The 25,460-nt window shown below is 43.4% G+C and overlaps 1 protein-coding gene across 2 annotated transcripts in view; it reads left to right on the top strand.

Moving 5' to 3' along the window:
- The window catches only part of MAP2K4 (mitogen-activated protein kinase kinase 4), a 128,950-nt gene extending 103,953 nt beyond the window's left edge, over positions 1-24,997 (top strand). For both annotated transcript variants that reach the window (XM_059147475.1, XM_059147476.1), the window contains 4 exons: positions 8,486-8,563; positions 12,049-12,197; positions 21,110-21,155; positions 22,366-24,997. In XM_059147475.1, coding sequence (XP_059003458.1) covers positions 8,486-8,563; positions 12,049-12,197; positions 21,110-21,155; positions 22,366-22,479 — 387 coding nt within the window. In that variant the 3' untranslated portion in view covers positions 22,480-24,997. The remainder of the gene's footprint in view (positions 1-8,485; positions 8,564-12,048; positions 12,198-21,109; positions 21,156-22,365) is intronic.
- Positions 24,998-25,460: the final 463 nt, after the last annotated feature.

Here is a 25,460-nt window from a genome sequence, read left to right as displayed (position 1 = left end):
TGACCCTGAGATCAAGACCTGAGCTGAAATCAAGATTCTCATACTCAACCGACTGAGCCACCCAGGCACCCCACCCCCCACCCCCGCTTTTTTTTTAATCCATCCTAGTGGGGTCCTTTTACCCCTATTACTGCATTTTAACTGCTGTCATTAGAGTAAATACCATCGTTTATGTTGCTGAAGACCATGGTGAGTTTTAAGTCCTGATCTTCCTTAGTTTTCCTGTAATGTTTAAAATACTATATTCTTTACTTTTTTTTTAAAGATTGTATTTATTTTTTTGACAGAGGGAGACACAGCAATAGAGGGAACACAAGCAGGGGGAATGGGAGAGGGAGAAGCAGGCTTCCCACAAAACAGGGAGCCTGATGCAGGGCTCAATCCCAGGACCCTGGGATCTTGCCCTGAACCAAAGGCACACCCTGCGATCTTGCCCTGAACCAAAGGCAACTCTTAATGACTGAGCCACCCTAGTGCCCTTTGCCCCCAAAATACTGCATTCTTGAAGGACTTTGGTCACTTGGCTTCACAGCATGACATACTCTTGGGTACCTGTCTGGTTGGCCTTTCTCTCCCGGTTCTCTAGGGGCTTCTCATCCTCCTGATCTCTTTACACTGGTGTGCTCCAGGGTTGATATTCAGTCTCTTTTTCCCTCTTAACTACGTTGATTGTTTTAGTGAGTTCATTCAATCCCAAGTATTAATTCTTTCTGTTTCTTTTGTTCAGCAAAGTGCAGCATCTGTCATTTAGTGGGTGCTCAGGAATGATGAATGCTGATAATTTCTTTCCTGACCACACCTCACCTGTCAGTTCTAAAACCATGTCTCTGGTTTCCTACTTTATGACCCTTCATAGTTCCCATAGAAGTCATGGATACAAGAAGTCCATTACCGAGCTCTCGACCTCATCATATAACCTTTCTGCTTCCTACAAGAGCTGGGGGCTGCCTCCCTCCCTGCTCCCCACCTCCCGCCCCAGTTTGTCTGTAATTTAGTAAATACGAACTCCTCTTTCTAGTTGTTCAGACTTGGGAGTTTCATTTCATTCTACTTTCCATATTCTGCCTCCTGTCCGTAAGCAAAGGCTTGTCTGCTTTACTTTGAAGGCATGGAACCCATTGTCTTTTTAAAAACCACTGAGGTTCCTAGGCCATTGGCATTTCTCACCTGCCTGATGGCTGTCATCCCCAGAATGGTGTCCCTGCTTGACCTTGCTCTACTGCATAGTCTGTGCTCAACGCAACAGCCAGCTCTCCTTTCCAGGCACTGTCAGATGATGCCCCTTCACCCCCACATCCTCACAGTGGGTCTACAAGGCTCTCTCTGAGTCACCCTCATTTTATCTCCAGCCTTGTTTGTCCAGCTCGCTGACCTCTCCGTTCCACATATATATGAGAGGGAATTCCTGCCTCAGGGTCTCTTCCTTTCTTCTTTGAACTCTCTCCCCTGTGAATATTTTTAGTGTGCCAGTTTTTCACTTCCATTAGGTCTCGGAGCAAATGCATCGATAAAAAACATCCTGGACCACCGCATGTGACATGGTGCCCTCCCTTTCTCTCTCAACCTCCTTGACCCTGCTTGGCTTCTTAATCCTCATCACTACCCGACTGTTGGTTTCAGTATCTCTCCCAAACAGATTGCGAGCCCTTGGAGACCCAAGTCTTTGTTCCCCATTGTGTTCTTGGGTGCTAAGACAGTTTTTGTTACTATTTTGAATGTAATATGATGTGTTTTCCTAATAATTGCTGATATGCAGAGGAAAGCTAGTTAGATTGATATGTTAATTTTATAACCAGCCAAATTACTCATCTGCCTGACTTTTTAATAGGTTGCAGATGGTACTCCAGGTACCATTCTGCACATAATTTTTGCCTTGGCCCTCTTCATATTTATTGATCTTTCTCATACATGTGTATGTATTTATTTTTCTCATATTTACTTCTGTTGCTTTGCCTAGAACTTCTAGATGTTGATTGACAATATTGATAGGATTCTCATGTTTTTTTAGACTTTTCTGATTTAAGTCTCTGTGCATTTCTGTGTGTGTGTGTGTATGAGAGAGAGAGAGAGAGAAGATGAGAATGAATCAGGAACAGCTGTTAAAATTTTATTAAGTGCCTTTTTTGGTGTCAGTCCATGAGGCAATGTCCGTATCTACTGATAGGATGAACATAGTAACCTCTATTTCCTGTGGTTGAACCATTCCGGCATTTGAGAAATAATCCCAACTCACAGTTTATATGTTTAATGTATTTTTACATTTGGTATGTTAATATGATAATTTCTGAATGAAAAATGTTTAAATGAGATTAGTTATAGTTCATGTTGTGAAGGTTTTATATGGGCTATTCCAGCTTTAAAAATCAAACTGGGAAAATTTCCATCTTTATTTTACTTATAGTAAAAAGTTAGTAATTAGCTCATGAGTGAAACATCTTTGACCTCCTCAAGCTCAAAAAATTTCCCCAGACTTCAGAACATCGGTGGTGGCATAGTTTTCTGTTCCTTGAGATTGAAATCCATCTTAGTCAGAAGTCTTTGAGGAAAGAGAGAGAATTCTTCAAAAGCTGTGAAATTTTACTATTTCGTCAGCATCAGCACGTGTGTGGGTGTGTACGCATGTGTCTATGCATACACATACATATTTTTGTTTTCGTAGTTGTTTTAAATGTTAGATGTTAAGAGCGATTTTCTGGAATGTTTTTTAATATCCAAATGTGTGGGAGTTTAAACATTTGTCTACAGTTTCTTTAAAACAGCTCCCTTTAAAAGGTGGAGACCAAGTACAGCCTGACGCATGGACTGAACTTTGCAAGTCACTTCTATTGAAGAACATAAGGCAGGAAGGACATTGTGTCCCTTCTGAGAGTAGGTCATAAAAAAGCATTGTAGCTTCTTTCTTCTTTCTTTCTTGGATTGCTCACTTTGGGGAGAACCAACTACCATGTTGTTTAGACACTTAAACCAGCTTTATGAGAGACTCACATGGTGACGAACTAAGGCTTCCTGCCAGGAACTGTGTATATAAGCCTGTTGACAAATCTTCCAGAACCCCAGTAAAGTCGTCAGTCCTGCCCAACTTCCTGACTGTAGTCATGAGACGCCCTGAGTCAGAACCACCCATCAAAAGTAGTCCCTGAATCCTGACTCACCGAAACTGTGACATAATAAGTGTTTGTTGTTTTAAAGCTACTCAGTTTTAGGATAATTTGTTACACATCATAGCTAACCACTACAAAGTGTTTCATTGATTCTTTTTAATCTTTTGGCTTATTACTTCCTTTCAAAGCTTTTTAGCCTGTACATTTCTGCCTATTGGGACATACTGAGAGTCTTTTTAGCATGATCAGTGACCAACTAAAAATGAAATATTGGAAAAGGCCTGTTCTGTATTATTAAGTACATTTATTCAGCACCCCCTTTTTTGCCTCTTTAATCCAAGAAAATTAAGGATTTGTTCAAAATCTGTTAACATTATGATTGTCAGTTTCTCCTTATTTCTTGGTTTTTATTTTATATATTTCAATACAGAGTAACTTGAGTTGTGTATTTTATACATACTTTTGGATATAAAATTGTCTTATCTTTTTTTGTTGTTGTTGCCGTTTTTGTTAATGTTACATATCCTATTCTCTGAGTTGATGTTTTTAAACTTTATAATTTTAACAGGCCTTTTGTTTTTCTTCTTCTTTTTTTCTTTTTTAAAGATTTTATTTATTTATTTATTTGACAGAGATCACAAGTAGGCAGAGGAGGCAGGCAAAGAGAGAGGAGGAAGCAGGCTCCCCACTGTGCAGAGAGCCCAACACAGGGCTGGATCCCAGGACCCTGAGATCCTTACCCAAGCCAAAGGCAAAGGCTTTAACCCACTGAGCCACCCAGGCACCCCAGAAGGCTTTGTGTTTTTCAGACCTATACTTTGGATTTAGCTTTGGGGTGTGGTATCTTTACTTCATGAATCTTAGATATCTACTTCTCTCAAAGAATAATTTTCAAAATGTTAAAAATAGGGGCGCCTGGGTGGCTCAGTGGGTTAAAGCCTCTGCCTTCGGCTCAGGTCATGATCCCAGGGTCCTGGGATGGAGCCCCGCGTCGGGCTCTCTGCTCAGCAGGGAGCCTGCTTCTTCCTCTCTCTCTGCCTGCCTCTCTGCCTACTTGTGATCTCTCTCTCTCTCTCTGTCAAATAAATAAATAAAATCTTTAAAAAAAATTGTTAAAAATATTATACATACAAGTAAAGAAAGAACCTATCAAAAATACATTTAACTCATTCATAAGAACACTGGGCAGGCAGGAAGGTGAGACTAGCTCAAGAACATTTGTGTAAGTCAGTATTTATGGTCCCTGAGGAAAGAACGCTGGGATGGGATGGCTCATTCAGAAACAGTACTGATCATCATCTCCCCGTCCATAAAGATGTAAACTTCTGGGGTTACTGAACAGAAATCATTTACATCCCTCATGGGCAAAAAATATTCCAGTAATCATGTAACTTAAGTAAGTGTCTGTCCCTAGTGAATAATAAATATCAAGTGACATGAAAGGAAATGTAAATAATCTTTGGGTAGGCTTGCCGGTGCTCTTGTACGATCGAAAGGAAGTGAAACCCTTGTTTGACTGACTTACAGGAGTTGGGTCAGTTTTCTGAAACTGAAATTCCAGCCCTTTGACATAAGCATACAACAGTTTCAGAAGGACACGACCACCAGAACCACAAATGGTAGGCCCCCATTTTAAGTGTACACTTTGGATTTTGACAGATGTAGTTACGTAATCACCTCATCAATCAAGAGATGAAAATGTATGTCGCCAAAAAAAGATCATTGGTCCTGTTTTCTGTCAGTGTCAGTTGGATTTGCTTTTCCTGGAGTTTCATCTAAATGTCACCTTACACCATGTACTGGTTAGTGTCTTGCCTTCTTTCTCCCAGCATAATGTTTTGAAGAGATAGCCCTGTTTTTGATGTGTGTTAGTTCATTCTTTTGATTGCTGAGAAGTTCTGCATTCTACTGATAGATCACAGTTTATTCATACCTGTGGGCATCTTGGCATTACCGAGTTTTTCAGTACCTGGTGTTTCTCCATTTATTGAGGTCGTTTTGCTGTCAGTAGTGTTCTGTAGTTTTCAGTGTAGGATCTCTTGAACTCTTAAATTTATTCCTAAGGAATGCATGTTTCTTGATGCCACTATTGTAAATGGAATGTTAAAATGTATTTTCCAGTGTTTTTCTTTTCTTTTTTAAAAAATATTTTATTGTTTATAATTTTTTAAAGATTTGTTTATTTGTTTGTTTGTTTTGACAGAGATCACAAGTAGGCAGAGAGGTAGACAGAGAGAGGGGGAAGCAGGCTCCCCGCCAAGCAGAAAGCCCAATGCGGGGCTTGATCCCAACCCCAAAACCATGACCCAAGCCAAAGGCAGCGACTCAACCCACTGAGCCACCCAGGCACCTCATATTTTTGTTTTTTAAAAAAAGAGTTTATTTATTTGAGAAAAAGAGCGAGTGGGAGAAGGAGCAGGGGGAAAAGGACAAGCAGACTCCACACTGAGGACAGAGCCTGACACAAGGCTCCATCCCAGGACCCCAAGATCATGACCTGAGCTGAGATCAAGAGTCAGATGCTTACCTGCCTGAACCACTCAGGGGCCCCTTCCAGTGTTTTTTCTTGTTGTAGGTGACAGACGATTTGCATATTTTGTCATTGTGCCCTGGGTCCCTAATAGTTTCACTTTAGTTTCAGTAGGGATTTTCTGTGTAAACAGTTGCAGAAGTTCAGGTGTCTGTGTTCAAAATAGTGTTTGTTTTTGTTTTGTTTTGTTTTTTCTTCATCTTTTTATATTGGCTAGGACCTCCAATACAATGCTGAATAGAAGTTGTACCTCGGGGGTGCGTGGGTGGCTCAGTTGGTGAAGCATCTGTCTTCTGCTTAGGTTATGATCTCAGGGTCCTGGGATTGAGTCCTGCATCAAGCTCCCTGCTCAGTTGAGGGGTGGTCAGCTTCTCCTTCTCCCTCTGCCTGGAGGTCCCCCTGCTTGTGCTCTCTCTCTCTCTCTGTCAGATAAATAAATAAAATCTTTTAAAAAGTGAAGAAGTTGTACTTTATTCCACATTTAATAAGGAAGGGGGTGTTCTGGATCTCAGAGGTAAGTGTGATGTTTGCTATAAATGATTTTTGGATGCCCTTTGTGAAATGAAGTTTCCTTCTTTTCTCTTAGTGTTCTAAGAACTGAATTTTGAATTTTGTCAGATGCCTACATTTATTGAGACGAAGATATGATATTTCTTCATTTTTCTGAAAATATGTTGCATCAGATTGCTTTTGAAGTTTTAAGTCAGTATTGTATTCCTGAGATAAACACAGCTTGGTCCCAATTATTACCTCTTCACATGTTGTCAATTGGATTTTCTCATTATTTTTGTTAACAGTTTTTGTGTCTGTGTTTATGAAGGTTATGAATTGTGTTGTGATGTCTTTATTAGGTTTCCGTAAGTGATTATATTGGCCTCATAAAACATTTTCAAAAGACATTTGTGTAAGACCTGTGTTATTACTCCCTTGCATGATTGAAAGAGTTTACCAGAACCCATCTGGATTTCAGCTTTTTTTCATGGGAAGATTTTTAATAACAAATTCATTGCAAAAGTAGGTTTTGTTTTGTTTTTTAAAGATTTTATTTATTTATTTCACAGAGATCACAGTAGGCAGAGAGGCAGGCAGAGAGAGAGGGGAGAACAGGCTCCCCACTGAGCACAGAGCCTGATGTGGGTCTTGATCCCAGGACCCTGGGGCCATGACCTGAGCCAAAGGCAGAGGCTTTAACCCACTGAGCCACCCAGGTGCCCCGAAAAAGTAGTTTTAAGTCTATTCACATTTCTGTATTCTTTTTGATAGGTTTCATTTTAAAAATAATATATCCATTTCCTCAGTTTCTGGAAGAGTGGTAGTTATGTCCCCTCTTTTGTTCTGATTTTAGTCATCTGATTGTCTTTCCTTTTCACTTAGTCAGTGTAGCCGAAAGTTTGTCAATTTTATTGAGTGTTCCAGAGAATCCTTTTGGGTTTTGTTGTCTTTTTTCTTTGTTTGTTTGTTTGTTTTTCTCTATTTTACTTGTTCTTCTGTTTCTAATTCCTTAAAGTTTTAAAGTGAGGTGTTGATTGCCATCTGTCTTGTCTTCTAGTATTTGCATTCAGCGCTATGAATTTCCCCCTGAATACTACTTTTGCTGCATTTCCCAACATATGATAAGTTCTACTTCATTTTCATTTAGTGCAAAGTTTGTTTTTGTTGTTGTTTTTTACCTGAGGCTTTCTCTGTGATCCGTGTACTGCCTAATCTCCAAATACTTGGGGGATTTCCCAGGTAACTCTCTCTTAATGATTTCTAATTTAGCAACTTTGTGACACACTTTGCATGATTCTCTTTTTAAAAATAAGGTGTGTTTTATGTCCCAGAACATGGTCCATATCAGTGGATGTTCCATGAGAGCCTGAGAAAAATGTGTAACCTGCTGTTGTTGGACAGAGTATTTTCCTCTCTTGGTTGACTATCTGGGATTTCTGGGTACCTTATATCTTATCTTAAATACACATTTTAGGGCTAAAAACTAAGTAGCTCCCAGTGAATATTTATTTATGCAGCCTCAGTACTCATGTTCAAAACAAAAATGTGTAAAATAGGTCTCCAAATAAGTTGTTGCTGACAGGCAGGATTTATAACATAGTCAACTCTTGCATTTATGCACATTTCTTTCAATAGCAGTGACTCAGCCTTTGGTAAGGACCATTGCCAGCTCTGTGCTCCTGGTTCTCTAGCTCCTTCTCCGTCCCTGATGCACTGTGTAAATCATGGAAATGATTTCAAGGAAATGTGAAGAATGCTCTCTTCATGGAAACTACTAAAGTTGATTTTTGCTGTTTGGGTGATAGGATAATATATTTTGTCAGTTTAATTTGGTTAAAAATGACTAATAGATGTCTTTAAAGATATGCATAGTGATGCCTTTAGCTTTATGATGAAGAATGGGTGGAGTAATTGTAATGAAATTAGCTCATGTTTGCTCTTGTATCTTAGATATATTGTGGTGTGGCCTTATTCAGTGAAACAGATAAGACTTAGTCTTCTTTTTTTTTTTTTTTTTTTTTTTTGGTTATCTGACCCTGCAATTCTTTATTTTTTTTTCACTTTTCCACTTTTCTTCCTTTTTTCTTTGTTCTCAGCTTCCGGTTTGTAAATGCTGGTGAGTCCTTGGGGGTAAAAATTAGAAGAGTTGCTTTGTGTTCCCTTTATGGAGGTGGTAATGGGTTGGGTGTTATTGTTGTTGGTTTTCATTATGATGATGGCTTCCTGTTCCTCCCAGTCTGACCCTACATGTGGATTCTTCTAGGAGTATGCTGGCATTTCAGCTCCCTACCCAGCTGTTGCTTCCATCATGTTCCTTGAGAATATGCATAATTAATGACCATGACTTCTCTTTCTGTTCCAGCCTGAAAGAATAGACCCGAGCGCGTCACGACAAGGATATGACGTCCGTTCTGATGTCTGGAGTTTGGGGATCACATTGGTACGTTCATCACAGTACTATAGCAGGAAATTCAGAATGGAAAGAAAATTTTATCATCCTTCCACCCCTCCTGAGAACTGCTTTTTTTTTCTCTTCTAGTCTTTGACTTTACTTACCTATTTTTTCCTCTATAGTTATAACCGCAGGGACTCTATCTTCTAGTTGTTGGGAAAAAGTCTGTGTTTTTTAATTTTTTTTTATAAACATTATTACGTATTTTTAGCCCCAGGGGTACAGGTCTGAATCGCCAGGTTTACACGTCACAGCACTCACCACAGCACAGCCCCCCACCCCCCTGCAATGTCTATAACCCCACCACCCTCTCCTGACCCCCCTCCCCCCAGCAACCCTGTTTGTTCTGTGAAGATTAAGAGTCTTTTACAGTTTGTTTCCCTCCTGATCCCATCTTGTTTCATTTATTCTTTTCCTACCCCCCAAGCCCCCCACGTTGCATCTCCACTTCCTCATATCAGAGAGATCATATGATAGTTGTCTTTCTCCTATTGAAAAGTCTGTGTTTTACTTTGAAAATCAAACCAGAGTTGACGGTTTCCCTCAAGGTTTTTTGCGGTTCCTCTGCGCCCTCCGTTGTGCTTTTGGATCTCTTGGCAGAGGTACTAGGAGTCACACCTGCATCAGGAAGAGGGACGGGGAGGGTGGCTCCTCCCACCTCAGGCAAGAGCAGAGTGTCCGGTAATACTCTGTACAGGGTGTGTGTTAGGCAGACATGTTTACGTGTATGAACATTGTTTCTACTTGGAATCTTCTGTTCACTGAATAGAAAAGTCACAGATGGTGAGCAGAAAGTAATTCATTTCTGGAGGAATACCAACTACCTAGGTGAGAACTCTAATAAAAGTTCTACCTTAAAACAGCACTGAGAAAGAAGAGTGAGAAAGCTACTTAATTTGCAACTAAGTGCAATGAAATAAACTTTTTTAAAAAAAGATTTTATTTATTTGACACAGAGAGAGAGGCCACAAGTAGGCAGAGAGGGAGGCAGAAAGAGAGGGGGAAGCAGGCTCCCCGCTGAGCAGAGAGCCTGATGCGGGGCTCCATTCCAGGACGCTGAGATCATGACCTGAGCCGAAGGCAGAGGCTTAACCCACGGAGCCACCCAGGCACCTGAAATAAACTCTTCTTTCTCACCTATGACTGTACTAAAATTTTCCTTCTGTCTTAGAAGTATCTGTATTTGCTTATTACTTCCTTATTCCTAAATTTTGATTTGAAGCTTTAGATTTATTTTCTTGTGCTTCCTGATATACCACAGCTTGGTGGCATTCTTTGGACTCTGGACAGCTGCTTCTACATTGTGGGATTTCCTATCACTAGATGGAGCTGTGTCCTATTTGGGAGGCAGCCTAAAGCTTCCCTTCAATTTCCTCCCATTTTAATAAGGTCCCATGGCCCAGAGGTAACACAGGTTCTAAGCAGAGAAATTTTTTTTGTAGCTTATTAAATACTCTCCATCTGTTCATTGGCATTATGTGGCCTTGAGGTCTTCCTGTAAATGACAATCACATACCCTTGTTAGCGATCCTGCTGAGTCACATTGCCGGGCATGATGAATTCTCTGTACCCACAGTTAAGGCTAGGGGCTGACCTCTGCAGAAGACTCCATCCGGTTTCCCTTATAACATGGTATGAGTGATACCTCATGAAGTCTTTTCTTGTTGTGAAACCAACTGACCAAAAGAGAAATAAGCCCTTCTTCTTTAGTTAGGAGAGAACATGGAACTTGGGCATCTTTTAGGTGATGCCCTGTGGTGACAGTCCAGAGGCCTACAGCACGACCTATAGCGTCCTGCTGAGTACCTAACCGTGTGCATATAAAAGATAGTCACGATTGAGAAACACCTATGTCCAAACCAGTTATGTTTAAAGGGAGTATTTACTTCAGCTTACAAACAGAATTTTGTTTTGTGAAAAGTTTTAACAGAAACATTTTCAGTAAGTTCTTTTAGTATATCTGACTAAATTTTGTTTAAAAGCAAGGCATTCAGTACTTAAAATTGCTTCCCAATCTATTTTCCATGTGAATAATCTTATACAAATAAAGAAATCTGTGAAATTAATTTCTAAGTTCCTAAGTCCTTCACTTTCTGTGGTGCATTTTACCTTTTCCTTCTCTTACTAACATCTGTTCTCAAGAATGAATCTGATGAAGTTATTCCTAGTGTTGTGAATAACCAATAAGGTTTACTTCATCCTAAGCATTTGTATTTATATTGGAAAGAAACCTTAGTCAGAGGCCTGCATTTCTGCATGTGTGTTGCGTGCCTGCTGCTCCCCCACAGGTGTGTGTAACTGGGGACAGTGGTGAGCTAAAGGCGCCATCTTAGGGCAAAGAACTTCCCAGCCCAGCCTCCCTCTGGAGGATGCCCTTATGTTTGCATGGTAGCTTCCCTTTCACTAGTAACTAAACTACTAATTTAATAAATTAGTAATTTAATACTTGACTAAACCAACACCATCCAATAGCCCTGAGCTGAAGAAGCTCTGAGACGGTGTCCTCACACAGTGCTCTCTCTCAGATACCTTCTCGGATGACCTTGGAGGTCTCACCCTCCCATTACCTGTCACCTATCAGTGCACCTGACATGGGGTTCATTTAGGCCATGCCACAGATTTAAACCTATTTTTTTGGAAAAAGCACAATTTTTTGGTTTTCATTATCCCCAGAACAGAGTGAGAGAAAGATAAGAATACAGTCCACAAATATGTTTGACCTTTGGTGCATTGGGACGTAGGTCTATAAGAACCTTCAGATCTAGTTTGGTGTGGTTTAGAGATACATCTGTCCCGAGTGCCGTTTTTGGGTTCAGGGTTTGGGGTTGAGCCCAGACCTGATTTCTTCAGTTGTGGTAATACCTGCTTGTGGGTGAAGTTGTAGTGACCACAGGACGCCTGGAGAACAGAATCTGCATGCTGCTTCCTCAGAGCTCAGATTGGGCTCTTGTTGGTTGCAAGTTCTCTTACCTTAGAAATGACTGACCATGCCCGGCATCGGGCTCTCTGCTCAGTGGGGAGCCTGCTTCCCTCTCTCTCTGCCTGCCTCTGCCTACTTGTGATCTCTGTCTGTCAAATAAATAAATCTTTAAAAAAAAAAAAAATGACTAACCACTTCAATTCAGATAATGACAGATTGTGCACCTTTTGCACCAGTGAAGTTCTAGAACCAGCCTTCCAAGGTCCTTCATATAAAGGTATCTGAATCAAGGGCTGCCCTGATGCTTAGGCGGTGGGGACATTGTCTGGGTTTTCCCTTTCGGCCCCAGTCCTTGAGCTCAGTTGATCTTATAGCCTCTTGATTTCTAAATACCTCTTCCGCCGCCCCTTATAATTGCAAAAACCTCACCTCACCCTTATCTGGGTTGGATTCAAGACTTCCCAAGAGTTTTGCTTGGAGTTCAGATATTCCACGTGGTGTTGGTGAGGAGCAGTGATAACGCGCAGCGTGCTCTCTCCCCTGTTCTCTGCAGTACGAGTTAGCCACAGGCCGGTTTCCTTACCCGAAGTGGAACAGTGTGTTCGATCAGCTCACGCAAGTCGTGAAAGGGGACCCTCCGCAGCTGAGCAACTCCGAAGAACGCGAGTTCTCCCCGAGCTTCATCAACTTCGTCAACTTGTGGTGAGTGCCCGGAGGTGCTGTGGAGAGGGCCGCGGGGCTTGCTCCTCTTGCGGCGCAGTCCCCCCACGGGGAAGGTGCGCTGCCGGCTGTCGCTCTGCTTCCGGGCAGGGGCTCGGGTCCCACGGTCTCACGGAAGGCTCCCGCCGGCCGGAGATTGTCGATCTTGCGCCGTGACTGGGTACTGAGTACTTCGGTATGAGGTACTGAGGTGCTGAGTACTGAGGACCCGGTGCTGAGTAGAAGCAGATGCTGCAGGCGGAGAGGCTGCTGCCTGTGGACGTCTAAGGCCTTGTGCCAGAAATGCCACCAGGCGACACGGGTCGTCTCCGTCCGACGTGGTTCTAACGGGGAAGCTATACAGGAATCACCTGGAAGCTTTTCCCAAGTCAGGACCCCGCCAGGTCAGACTGTGAGTGCGGGGCAGCTGTCTACGCTGACGTAGCAGTGACGTAGTAGTGACGCAGCGCTGACGCAGCATGTAACACGTGGGCGTGCGGTAGAGCCAGGCCCCGCCCTCCGCTGGTGGGCCACGTGCCGGCTCTCTGCAACCTTATTCTAAGGGCGGTGTGTGCCGGGCCTAGCGTAGTTCGTCTGCCTTGTCACAAGTGCGCGCACATGCACGGCCGTGTGTGGAGAACGCTGGACTAACTGTGCAGAGAGGCAGGAATACAGTCGTGCTTTGTACCGCCTCAGTCTGTGTTTTATATGAAACCTGCTTTATCGTTTCAATATTTTCGATAATTTATCCAACATGACTTAAAAATAAGATGTGTTTATGAGCAAAAAGCATTCTTGAAAACACTCTTTTTCTCAGAATTTTTTTCTTGCTAGGACTGCTGTTTCTCACTCCTCTCTCTGGTCCTTTTAAGACTTCCATTTCATGGTCTAGCATTGCCGTCTTTTCAAATAATTAGAAAAGATTCGAATAATTAGAAAATACGATTAGAAACTATTTCATCTTCTGTAATTCAAGCCTACCTTTGCATTGGTTTTCCGGGGGAGAGGAATACCTCAAAATTTTATAGGTAGAATGCTGTTAGGATGACTCAAGTTGGCTGTTCTTCCTTTTCAAAAACAATTCACTTTTACCAGTTTGCACACAAATATGCAGTTTGCAGAATCACACGTGATCGTTTTATATATTCCCTTCTGATAAAATAATTTAGTTGAAGTAATCTGTGAGTCGTGGAGTAGAATTTCCAAAACGATCATCTGTGAACCTCTCACCGCAGTTGATTTCTTCTTGATCCGTTGATCTCTCTACTGTTTTTGTTGTATCTCTGTGTAGTACTTGTGTATTTTTTATTTCCGTTTCCCTTGGTACCATGCTCCCCTACAGATAACGGTTATAGACATCAACCTGAGTAGGTCCGTGGTTTCCGCTCATCCCAGATCCTCCTGGGCTGTAGTCGGAAGTACATTTGTTTTTAGGACCTGCTCCTGTCAGTTCTTTGCATGTGTCCATCCTCCCTTCCACTGTCCTGGGGTGTTTTCTGCCCTCTCTGACCTGGATCATTCAGTTTCTACTGGCTTTCCTCATATTCCAGTATCCCATTGTTCCAGACCACTCTTCTTTTTGTCAGAGTTGTATTTTTTATGATGCACGTCTGATTATGTTCCTTTTTGTTTAAGACTGTCTAGAGCATGCATTTTTAACAGAGTGATATTATCACCCCAAAGGGGTCAAAAATTTGTTCCAGAGAGGCAGGAACTCTTGGATTAACATAATGGTTTGCAGCCCTCTGCAGGCCTGCTATAGCATATAAACAGATACACGGTGTTTAAATTGCATAGGAAGGAAAGGGCGATGGTGAAAAAAGGCCTGGGGAGCCCTGGTCCAGAGGATGCCCATGGCCCTTAAAAAAAAAAAAAAAAAAGGCTAAATTAACCTAGCTTTCCAAACCTGTTATGATCTGGACCTGGTTTATTGCTCTAGCCACATTTCTCAGTCCTCCCCTTGAGCAGTTTTTTGGCCAAACTGAATTTCTTCAGTTGTGTAAGTTAAACTTGTAATGGAAGATACAGGAACATATTCTTGTAGCCTTTGGGTAGATTAAATTTCTTCAACAGCACACAGAATGCACCTAAGCATAAAAGAAGAGATTTTGTTAACATCTAAGAATGTCTCTTGATTAGAAGACACCACTGAATGAAATGCCAACCATGCGGTGTCCTTGCCATAGATATTGGAAAAAGGATTTTCATTCAGAATATGTAAAGAGTATAAAACACTTGTAAATATGAAAGTGACAACCAGAAATGGCCAAATACTTGAAAAGGTGCTTAAAAAGATGGCATTCAGGTGCTCAGTAAACTTAGGAAAGGGTGTTCATTCGGCATTATTAGACATCAGGGGAACGCAAGTCGAAACTACAATGAAACACCGTTAAGATCACCAGAAATGACCGCAGTTAAAAGACTGATGGTACCAGGGCATCTGAAGCAACTGGAAGTCCCATCCAGCACTTGCAGGCCTGTAAGTTGGCGCAGTCTCTTTGAGAAGCCGTGGCAGGATCTCCTAGAGCTGGTGGAATACAGCCAGTGCATACGTTATGCTCCAGCAGTTCAGGTCCCAAGTATGTGCCCCACGAAGGTCCAGACAGAGGCACGCCAGAAGACATGTGTGAGATGTCCAGAACCACACGTTCATGATCACCTCTAGCTGAAAAGAAGCATCTCTATCAGCAGTAGGGTCGACAGGAAGTTCTAGCATTGTTCACACGACACTACACAGCACAAAGATGGGCCATTGCTACCCTTGGCAATGAGGGCAAACGGCATTGCATGAAAGAAGGAAGACATAAAACAGTATCTGTGGTTTCATTTGTATGAAATTTAAGAAGACAAGAAGGAATAAAAGGTAATAGAGTCAGAATATTGTTCCTCTTATTTTTGTTCTGCATTTAGGGTGTGTTGCTTTGCTGAACATATGCTTCAGTTAGAAGTTTCCTTAAGGAATAAAAGGGAGATGAGGGCTTCAGGACCAAAGTGATAATACTAGTGCCCAGCTTACCTTCCTCCCTGCTTTGCCTCCCTATTTAAAATGTTAATAGAATTTTTAAGTCTTTACTTGTTCTGAAAAAGGGCAAAAGTTCTATGAGGAGTTCTTGTGAAATTGGGAAGATGAGGCTGAATTCAGAGATGGGCTGACTGGTCTAGTTTGCTGCATGCAGAGGGAAAACAGCACAGACCTGCACTGGAATGTCTCAGCGTGCCACAGAGGACCCAGGAGAGCAGGCAACCTAGGGGCCAGGCCAGTAGGAAGCAGATCTTGATCTAAAAATGTCTTGAGGGAGTGTTTTCTGCAGTTAATCTCAGACATGGCCAGGACTCTCTGGCAGTATTCACTCCTGCCTCGTACTTGGCCCAGTCTGGGGTCTTGTCCCAGTCTTGTACTGGGAGTCTGCAGTGACTCCCAGTGAGGACACTTGTGTTGGTTAGAGGCTGGGGAGTGTGGTGGAATCTGTGGGCACAGATCCAGGAGGCAGATCCGTTGACCAGGTGATGGTGCCCTTGGGATGGCCCTCTACTCCTTCTCACAGTCACCAGGGTCTGTGACCAGGGTCAGTTCCTCATGTTCAGTCAGCATTGGTGCCTGTGGGGCATGGAGAAAGAGAAAGGAAGATGAGAATTGTATCAGTTTGGAAAATTTGAACAAATATCCCCTTATAAAATTTGCCACTGAAAATGTCAGCAGAAAAGCTGGGGAAAATGGACTAATTTGAATTCAGAAGAAGTTTCCAAGTAGCAGACATGGTTTCTGAATTGAAGGGGAGGCAGTGATGGTACATAGCTTAGCGGGTGTTGCAGGGTTGACTGAATCCCTTACACAGGGAACAGCCTTGTCTACGGCCATACCACCCTGAACGCGCCCGATCTCGTCTGATCTCGGAAGCTAAGCAGGGTCGGGCCTGGTTAGTACTTGGATGGGGGACACAGGGAACAGCCTTGAGTTAATCTTGCAGAGGAAAGGATAAAAAGATGAATGAGAGACCTGGAGAAAAAAATCCAGGAGATTCCACTAAACTGATAGTAGAGAATTAAAATGAAAATTATCTTGATTTGAAGAAAAACTTGAGTCCTTAAATGAAAGTACAAGACTAAATTAGCGAATAGGGAAGGAAAAAAGAAAAAAAAACCTGTCTAGGGATGTTGTAAGATACTGCTGTTGTCTTATGCATTTCAGAGATAAAGAAAACTTGGCAAGCTTCCGTTTAAAACAGGCACCCATAAATGTACATACCAGCTAAAAAAGACACAAAATCAGAGCCATACCCAAAGAGCGAAGAAACAGCTGTGGAATGATGAGTGTGGACTGCAGATTATTGGAGTGGATTCGATCTTGGACAGTAATTACACTGAATCTACTCAAATACCAGATAAATATTTCATGGTGTCTTTTTATATGTATCAGAGTTGGTACAAAACCAAGGAGTCCACAGAGTTCTAAAACTAAGTGAAATCAGAAACTACGGGAGGTAAGACATTGATGAGGGGTTAATGTCCAAATATATAAAGAACTCAACTCAACACCACAAAACCTCAGATAATTCAGTTAAAAAGTGGACAGAGGACCTGCATAGGCATTTTCCCGGAGAAGACATCCAGATGGCTAAGAAGTCCATGAAGAGATGCTCACCATCTCTCATCATCAGAGAAACGCAAATCGAAACAACGAGATCGCACCTCCTACCTGTCAGAATGGCTAGAATTAAAAAGGTCAGAAATAACAAGTGTGGGTAAGGATGTAGATAAAAAAGAATCCTCCATGCACACTGTTGGTGACAATGTGAATTAGAAAACAGTACAGAAGTTCCTCAAAAAATTAAACATAGAAATGCCATACAATCCAGTAGTTCTACTAATGGGTACTTAGCCAAAGAAAATGAAAACACTAATTCAAAAATATATATGCACCTGTGTGTTTATTGCAACATTACTTACAGTAGCCAAGATATGGAAGCAATCTGTGTCCATTGTAAATGAATGCATAAAGATGTGGGGTGTGTGCATGCAGGAATATTACTTGGCCATAGAAAGAAGGAAATCTTGCCATTTGTTACAACATGGATGGACCTAGAGGATATTATGCTAAATGAAATAAGGCAGAGAAAGACAAATGTCATGATTCCACTTAGATGTAGAATCTAAAAATCAAAAACAAATGAATAAACAAAAACCAGGAAGAGACCCATAAATACTGAGAATTGATGGTTGCCAGAGGGGAGCGAGGTTGGAGAGAGGTCATATGTGTGGAGGGGAGTGGGACGTCCAGGCTTCTAGCTGCAGAAGGAATGAATCATGGACATGAAAGATGCAGCACAGGGACCATAGACTGTGATATTGTAGCGTTGTATGGTGACATGTGGGAGCAACAGTGTAATGCACAGACTTGTCGAATCACTCTGTTGTGTACCTGAAACCAGTGTACCGTTGTGGTCAACAATACTTTGATAAGAAAAAAAAGTGACTTAAAAAAAATAAATTAGGAGAGGTAAAGATTGTTAAGAGGTTGCTGATTGGAAAGACTCAGTTATTTGGCAGAAGCAGGACAGATCCTTCAAGCTGGGACCCAAGAATTCCCAAAGATAAGTCAAATGCAGGATGAGTTGTTCAGGAGAAATTCCAGCACTCATACAAGATACGAGAATTAGTAGAAACGACTGATAGCAGGATGCCTCTGAGGACTTCAGATATGAGAATAATGAGAAACAGGAGAAAGTTTTTCATAAATGTAAAGGAAAATGGGGAAGACGCTTGGACATATAAGCGATAAACAGAAATTTACAAAGCAGCAAACTGAATGTCCAGAAATAAATATCATAAAGTAAAACTCGGTAGCTGGATTAAGCGGCAGATGAGGTGTAACTGAAGAGAGATCGGTAAACTGAAAAGTGGGTCTGAAGCTGCCAGCAGAACTTTTGGAGATGATGGAAATGTTTCACAGTCCGCCCCATCCAGTCTGGTGGCCAGAGCACCCACGATGTGGCTGAGGAAATACATGTTCACATTTTATTTCATTGGGATGAATTTGACAGCCGGCTCCCTTACTGGATCCCTGGGGCTTAACTAATTGGGGTTACTGTGATTACTGGTGGCAGCAGGAATTCTGAAACAGAAGATAGTGTTAATAAAAATTGGGTTAAATGTTTCTGCTCACATGGCGTCATGAGTGTCTACATTGGCACAGCTTTTTGCTCCAGTAAATGACATAGAAAAATCGGAAACCAAAAAGTCGTGGCAGCTTTACAAAGTAAATATCAGTGCGGGTGGCAGCTGGACGGAAGCGTGTGTAAAATGCTCTGAAATCTGCAGCTGTGGCCGTGCTCTCCCCAGGTCTAGAAGCGAGCAGTGGCAGCTGGGGCATTACTTCCTGTGGGATCAGAGGTGGACAAGTGCCCTTTTGTGGACCGGGGTCTGCAGGAGCAGGGTTTGCTTAGAAGTCAGGATCTGGGGAGTGAAAGACATGCTTGTATCAGTCACTGCCTGGGCCACAGTTACAGGCTACGTAGTGGCAGGGTCGTAGACAGCCAGGGTGCTGGGTCTGTGTGGGACTGCACAGACCCATGGTGGCACCATGTTCTAGGCTGGTGGCCCCAGATGTGTGAAACCGCTGTCTGTCTCTCTAGCTGCTGTTCATAGTACTTAGGTGCTTGGAGACTTGCTGAGCAGAGGTGTGGAGAAGCGTGCACACCCTGCAAACCACATTTCCAAAATACATAGAGTCTAATGCTAAGAAAAGCAACTAATAGAACACGAGTTTATGGTAAAGCAAGCTGAGTCTGTGGAATAGTCTAAAATCCAGTTCAAGGTAAAATCAGTGTATTTAGGGTGTCCAAGGAAATGAAGGCGTGGGTTCTGCTAAAACCGAGGAAGGAGAAAAACAGCGATGAAAGGAAGAGTTGGATATGAAAACTCATTAAATTTTAGAAATGAAAAAACACAGCCATTGTTACAAAGGAAAGCAGATTTGATGTACTCTAGACTGGAAACCATTGAGGATGGAATTGGGAACTTGGCACAATAGGGCTGAGGGGTTTCCCGGCATGACACAAATGACACTGTAGCAAAGAGCAGTCAAGCACCAGGGAGACTAGAGTGGGAACTTCTCGCAAGTGTGTAGTGAAAATGACAAGATAATTCTGGAAGTGGAGACGGAATATTGGAGACAATCGTGAAAAGCATTTGAGAAGTGATCTAGGATGTGTTCTCGGACTGAAATTAAAGTCTCTACCATGTAGGATAGACCAAGGTGAATTTATACCTAATGCATTGAAGTAGGAGTACAGAACAATGATAAGGTGTAAGTTAGCAGGAGGATAGAATGTCTGTGAGGGATTAATTAATTAGACAGCCACCAGCTCGTTATTAGCAACAGTATTTGCCAGAAAACGAGTCCTAGTTCTGGGGTATAGAGGAAACAGAATTGTTAGCCTTGTCCTACAGTTTTAGTTTTATACTCAGGCATTCAGTTATCATTCACAACATGGAGGAAATACAGAATTTTTTTTGGGGGGGGGGAATAATGTCTTTTTAGAAAAGACGAAGAGTTTAGCATTCATAGATTGTTAGAAAAGATAGACTTGGCCAAGAAAGGCTATGAACCCAGCAGAAGGGGTTGCAGTTGGTCGCCTGGAAGCAGAGGACAGTGTGCGGGAAGCTGGTGGGGTGGAAGAGACCTTGCGACCAGCAGCTCGCGGGGCCAAGTTGGGCTGTAGCGTGTTCTCAGCCGGGGCCTTCAAGGACCCCGGAGCAAGCCGTGCCGCTGGGTGGGCCCCCAAGCTTGGCGTGACGTGGGTGAGGAGCTGCATTTCTCCACCCCTCTGTGGAGCGGTCTCTAGCTTAGGCTGCCCCAGGTGGCTCGGATGACTGTGTGCCACCAAGGTCACCCTGAGAGGCTGGTGGCTGTGCATTCAGGAACTCTGTGTAGCTACAGGCTGTGCCGCGCAGAAGGTGTGGGTGTAGAACACAGCACTGGCTGTAGAAATTGGGGAACTGTGTTGCCAGTGGTAACTTTTCAAAAAAAGATTTCTTTATTTGAGAGAAAGAACAAGTGGGGGCGAGGGGTGGAGAGAGAAGCAGACTCCACTGAGCGCAGAGCCTGAGACAGGGCTTGATCTCACGACCCTGAGATCGTGGCCTGAACCAAAACCAAAGAGCTGGACACTTAACAGACTGAGCCACCCAGGTGCCCCTGGTTACCTTTTGATAGTAAAAAAAGTTGAATATAATAGGTTGGAGGAGAGCGGTGGCTAAGATATGGTCCAGGACAAATCTGGAAAATAGAAACTACATGAAGATGCTTCTGGTCACGTTAAGTTAGACAAGGTAGGATTCAAGGGGAGGATATCACCAGGGCAGGGGTTCAACATAGCAGTGTGGTCCTTAGTGAGGTAGTGATGCTGTCAACTTTTGGACCAGAGAACACGGATTGAGATACAGAATGCAAAAATTTTTAAAATCTGAGGATAAATTGATAAAATTTATATATAGTTTAGTTCCCAGACACTAGTTTCTCTTTGGTTGTGTCTGTAAATACTCGTGTATATATTTAGAAAGCACGTGCACACATGCACACACGCACATTTTATACGTACACATTCATATAGTTAACTGCGCAGTACTCTGCCATGCAGCTGTGCCATAATTTATCCGATTTTCAGTAGTTAACCTTGTTTCCGGTTTTTCACTAATGCTTCTACACCGAATATCCTCGGGATAAATCCTTAGGCTATACCTTGTCTAATTTCTTGTTTGTTTGTTTTTTTCATGTTGGGTGGGTTGTCCTTGTTGTTACTCTTATATCTGAAGGAAAAAATTGCTTGATTCTTTGTCATATTTCATTTGTGAAAAGAAAAATACTTGGGTAACTGTGTCTCCATTTTATTAATGTTCTTTTTGTGTTATTTTAGCCTTACAAAGGATGAATCCAAAAGGCCAAAGTATAAAGAACTTCTGGTGAGTATGAGACTTTGGGAATTTTGTTTGTTTTATATTCTATGTTTTGTTTTTGTTTTTGTTTTTACTTTTGGGAATTTTAGATATTTCCTCACTGTGAATTCTGTTAGCATGCCGGTTTGCTAAGCAAGTAATGGTCCTCTCCATCCTAGACAAACAGCTTGACCTAATGAGTAATTAAAAAAAATGTTTGAAATAGATATTTGGAAGGAGCAAATTGAAAGCTATAATTTTCCTACCAATTTACTATCTGGATTCTCATGGAAATTTTCAGAAAATTTTGACCTTGACGGGTCATAAAAATTACCCTGAAGAATTGTAACACTCACTTTAAAGGAAAGGAGCCACCTTCCACCACATGGTCTAGGTATGGGTAACACACCCATAAGACTTTCTTGTGCTTCTGCCATCATGAAATGCTCTCCTGCAAATTTACGTCACATAGCAAATTCCCTTCTCTTTGACAGTCTACCCTTCCTCAGGACATGGGTGTCCTAAGCCATCCTGAATGTGGCATCAGTCTCGGCAGTGAAGAAAATATTGATCTAATGACCTGGGGATCTTTGAAGGAAAGACCTGAGTGTCTAGCTGTCCCGGATGTTAGGTCCAGCCTGTGGTCAGCACTAGCAAGGACTGTAGAGATACGCAGTCCGCAAGCTCAGAGAAGCCATGAATGAAGAGTACTGACAGAGAGGGCATGTGAGGGGGGGCTTTAGTGACTCAGAATTGGGGCAAGGGGCTTTGCAGGGGACAGGGCAGAAGCCCCTAGAATGCGATCCTGGGATGCATCTGAGGCCCTGGCCGAGTCTTTTCTCTAAGATCCTTCTGCTGCACGTGGGCAAATGGGAGGGGAGGTTGAGGTCTGTGTCCCATGTCCCAAGAGGATTGGCGACAGAATCCGTGCAGCTCTTCTTGGCTCTCAGATGGCGGCAGAGGCCCCACTCTGCTCTCTGCCTCGACAGATAGGCCCCGTGGCAGAGATTAGCTTCCCAACTTCACTGACCAGGTGGCCCTTCCAGATCAGGCTTGCCCGCACCCGGCCCCACGTCTCCATGAAGCACTCGCCTCTCTGTGCCAGTGCCACGAAACTGTGCAACCACACGTGTTGGGAGCCCCCGGTTCTGTGCTATGGCGCAGTTGGGAGCAGCTCAGTGTGGGCTCTGACACAGACTTTGATGTTTTTCCTTTTCTCTGTCCAATTCTCTTGCAGAAACATCCCTTTATTTTGATGTATGAAGAACGTACCGTCGAGGTCGCCTGCTATGTTTGTAAGATCCTGGATCAGATGCCAGCGACTCCCAGCTCTCCTATGTACGTCGACTGATCTCGCTGCTGCGTCAGATTTGAGAAAAAAAGGGCTGAGAGGAAGCAAGACGTAAAGAATTTTCATCCCGTATCACAGTGTTTTTACTGCTCGCCCAGACACCATGTGCAATAAGATTGGTGTTCGTTTCCATCCTGTCTGTATACTCCCGTCACCTAGAACACGCATCCCCGTGATACCTGATTGATCACAGTGTTAGTGCTGGTCAGAGAGACCGCGTCCTGTTCTTTTGTGATGAATTTACTCATGAAATGTGGAAGTCAGTACGATCAATTTGCTGAGTGTGATTAGATCACCTCTTAAATTCACTTCTAGACTCAAAACTGAAGACGCAGCTACTGGAGTGGTGTTTTGTCGGACTTCCAGATGCCGGAAGAATGCAGTGATGGACGTACGATGTCTGAACAGAGACTCGGGCTTGAGTGAGGAGAGCTGGTGCAGCCCACGAGACCCACGGCCTTCCGGAGCTGGGAGACAAGGGAGGGATTTACTTTCTTCACCAAGTGCAATAGATTTACTGATTTGATATTCTGTTGCTTTACCGTCACAGTCGGTGTTCGGGGATCGATGTGCTCAGCCAAATTTCCTGTTTGAAATATCACGTTAAATTAGAATGAATTTATCTTTACCAAAAACCACGTTGCGTTCAAAGAGGTGGACACGGAAATATTGAGACGGGACAGAATGTGTTCTTTTCTCCTTTACCGGTCCTTCTGCTCTTCGTCGGGAAGACTCAGGAGTCTGCCACTTTGTCAGAGAAGGTGCTGATCCTAAGAATCTTCATTCTCAAATTCGGTGTGCTGCCAACTTGATGTTCCATCTGCCACAAACCACCCGGACTGAAAAAAGAAAAACGTACTGAGGGCAAAGAGTACAGATGTTTCCATGCCGAGCATCTGACCCAGAACGACTTGTAGCAGCTCTGGGTTCCCCTCGGTCCCGCGCCTGAGACTTCAGCTGTCACAGCTCACGCACAGGGAGAAGCAGCTAGAAGCGATGTGCCTTGACTGATAATGTAGAGAGTGCTTGTAGGGCAGCACAAGACCAAACCTCAACCTTTTGCTCTCACTGGCCCAGATCTTCGGTTTCAGAATCCCCCTCCCTTCCCGTCTGGTCTGTTGCCGCTCTGTGACTTTTGCTTAATCCAATATTTTGCCTTTTTTTCCCCATCCTATAGTAAAAACCTTTTTAATTTCCAGGGATGTTTAGCGCCCAGTCCCTCCCACGCTGTAACGTTTAAAAGGCTGAGAAACATAGGGCCTCGCTGATGTGGCGGGTGGTGAAGAAGCGTCTTCCAGAGACACGTCGGACCAGACGAGGGTCCCTTACAGAAGCTCATCGCCGGCGAGAGTCTCTGGCAGATTACTGTTATTTTTTGGAATTGGAATTCTATTGAAAAAACCAAACCAACCCAAACCCCCAAACCGCCCCAGAGGCCACTGAGGTCTGCCTCCTGATGTTCCGCTCCATCACCACTCATTAGCGGGGTGGCCCCTCTGGTGTCACAGTGGCCTCGCTGGTCCCGAGCGTGCGGCTCTGTGTGGCAGTGAAGCGGCTCCGTGAGCAGTTCAAGCACACGGGAGAGGGCAGCCGCGGCCGAGAGCAGTGGTGTCGTCGGAAGCAGGTGTGGCCGGTGGTTCCGGGGGGGAGCCCCCTCCCAGGGCCATCGTCCAAAGGCTGTAAAACAGTCGAGGGAGGACGGTGCTGTGTCACGTGACATCCCCGTAAATCTCCAGGTTTCAGAAATGAATTATCGCTTCGGTCCACTTCCCTAGTTTCCCCAACCCCAGCCTCCTAAACCTTCGACCCCCCAGTGTCCTGACAGGAAGCGTTGCTGCGCGTCTTCCTTCAACCACACCAAGCCATCGTCCGCCGTTGCTCCCGGGGACTCAAGAGGAAATCTGTTGCTCTGCTGTCCACTTCCCGCCTGGCTCTGCGTAGGGTCACTTTGCCATCGGACACGTGGGGATAAAAGCAATTCTGACTGTCCAGGAGCTTCATCTGACCGTTCTCTTGTGTGGATGACCACATCAAAAGGCAATTTTAGTGTATTAATCATAGATTATTATAAACTATAAACTTAAGGGCAAGGAGTTTATTACAATGTATCTTTATTAAAACAAAAGGGTGTATAGTGTTCACAAACTGTGAAAATAGTGTAAGAACTGTACATTGTGAGCTCTGGTTATTTTTCTCTTGTACCATAGAAAAATGTATAAAAATTATCAAAAAGCTAATGTGCAGGGATATTGCCTTATTTGTCTGTACAAATGGAACTCAGTAACATACCTGCTTCTTGGAGCTTGGGAATATTTTATCCTGTATTCTTGTTTGAACCCTCCTCTATTTAAGATATATACATGGAATCGAAGTGTTTATGTAATAGTTCTATCCTTTTGCCTGCAGGTCAGTTGTAATAAATCTAGGATATGATGATGACTTTGTAATTTGATTTCCTGAAGTCAGACCCTGAGAGGGGAAAATCAAGTAAATTCCATTAAATTATCTGTGCATTTCACGTTGGGAGAAATTCTCTTCGTCTGGAAGCGTCTACGGCTCCCTTCTTTTCCTCCTCCCCTCTGGGCGGTTGCTGTGGTTCTTAGCTTGCTCATCTTGAAACCACAGGTGTATCCCTGAGGCACCGGCTTTGCCCTCTGTCCAAGGAGGTGGGATACGGTCTCTTCTTCCAGGTTGTTCCTTTGTCAGTTGCCCTAACCCGCCCTGGCTTTCTCGAGGCTAGAGGAGACGGGTGCTGCTCTTCAACCTGTGACATGCTGGAGATACACAGCCCGTAGGAGCCCAGGCTGCCTTGCCGGCTGCCTGTTTGCCAGCCCTGCGTTCTGCCCCTGGTGCTGTGGCTGCTGGCTGGGCACGAGACGGCAGCTCCGCCTGCAGTCCCCACTGCCCCAGAGAGAGTGGGGAGGAGGAGAAGGAGAATTCTGGGTCAGAGACCTGTGGAGGTCAGACCCAGGAGGTGGACC

This window comes from Mustela lutreola, chromosome 15 (genome assembly GCF_030435805.1).
Source record: "Mustela lutreola isolate mMusLut2 chromosome 15, mMusLut2.pri, whole genome shotgun sequence".
Taxonomy (NCBI): Eukaryota; Metazoa; Chordata; class Mammalia; order Carnivora; family Mustelidae; genus Mustela; species Mustela lutreola.
This window is presented reverse-complemented; position numbering and strand designations above follow the sequence as displayed.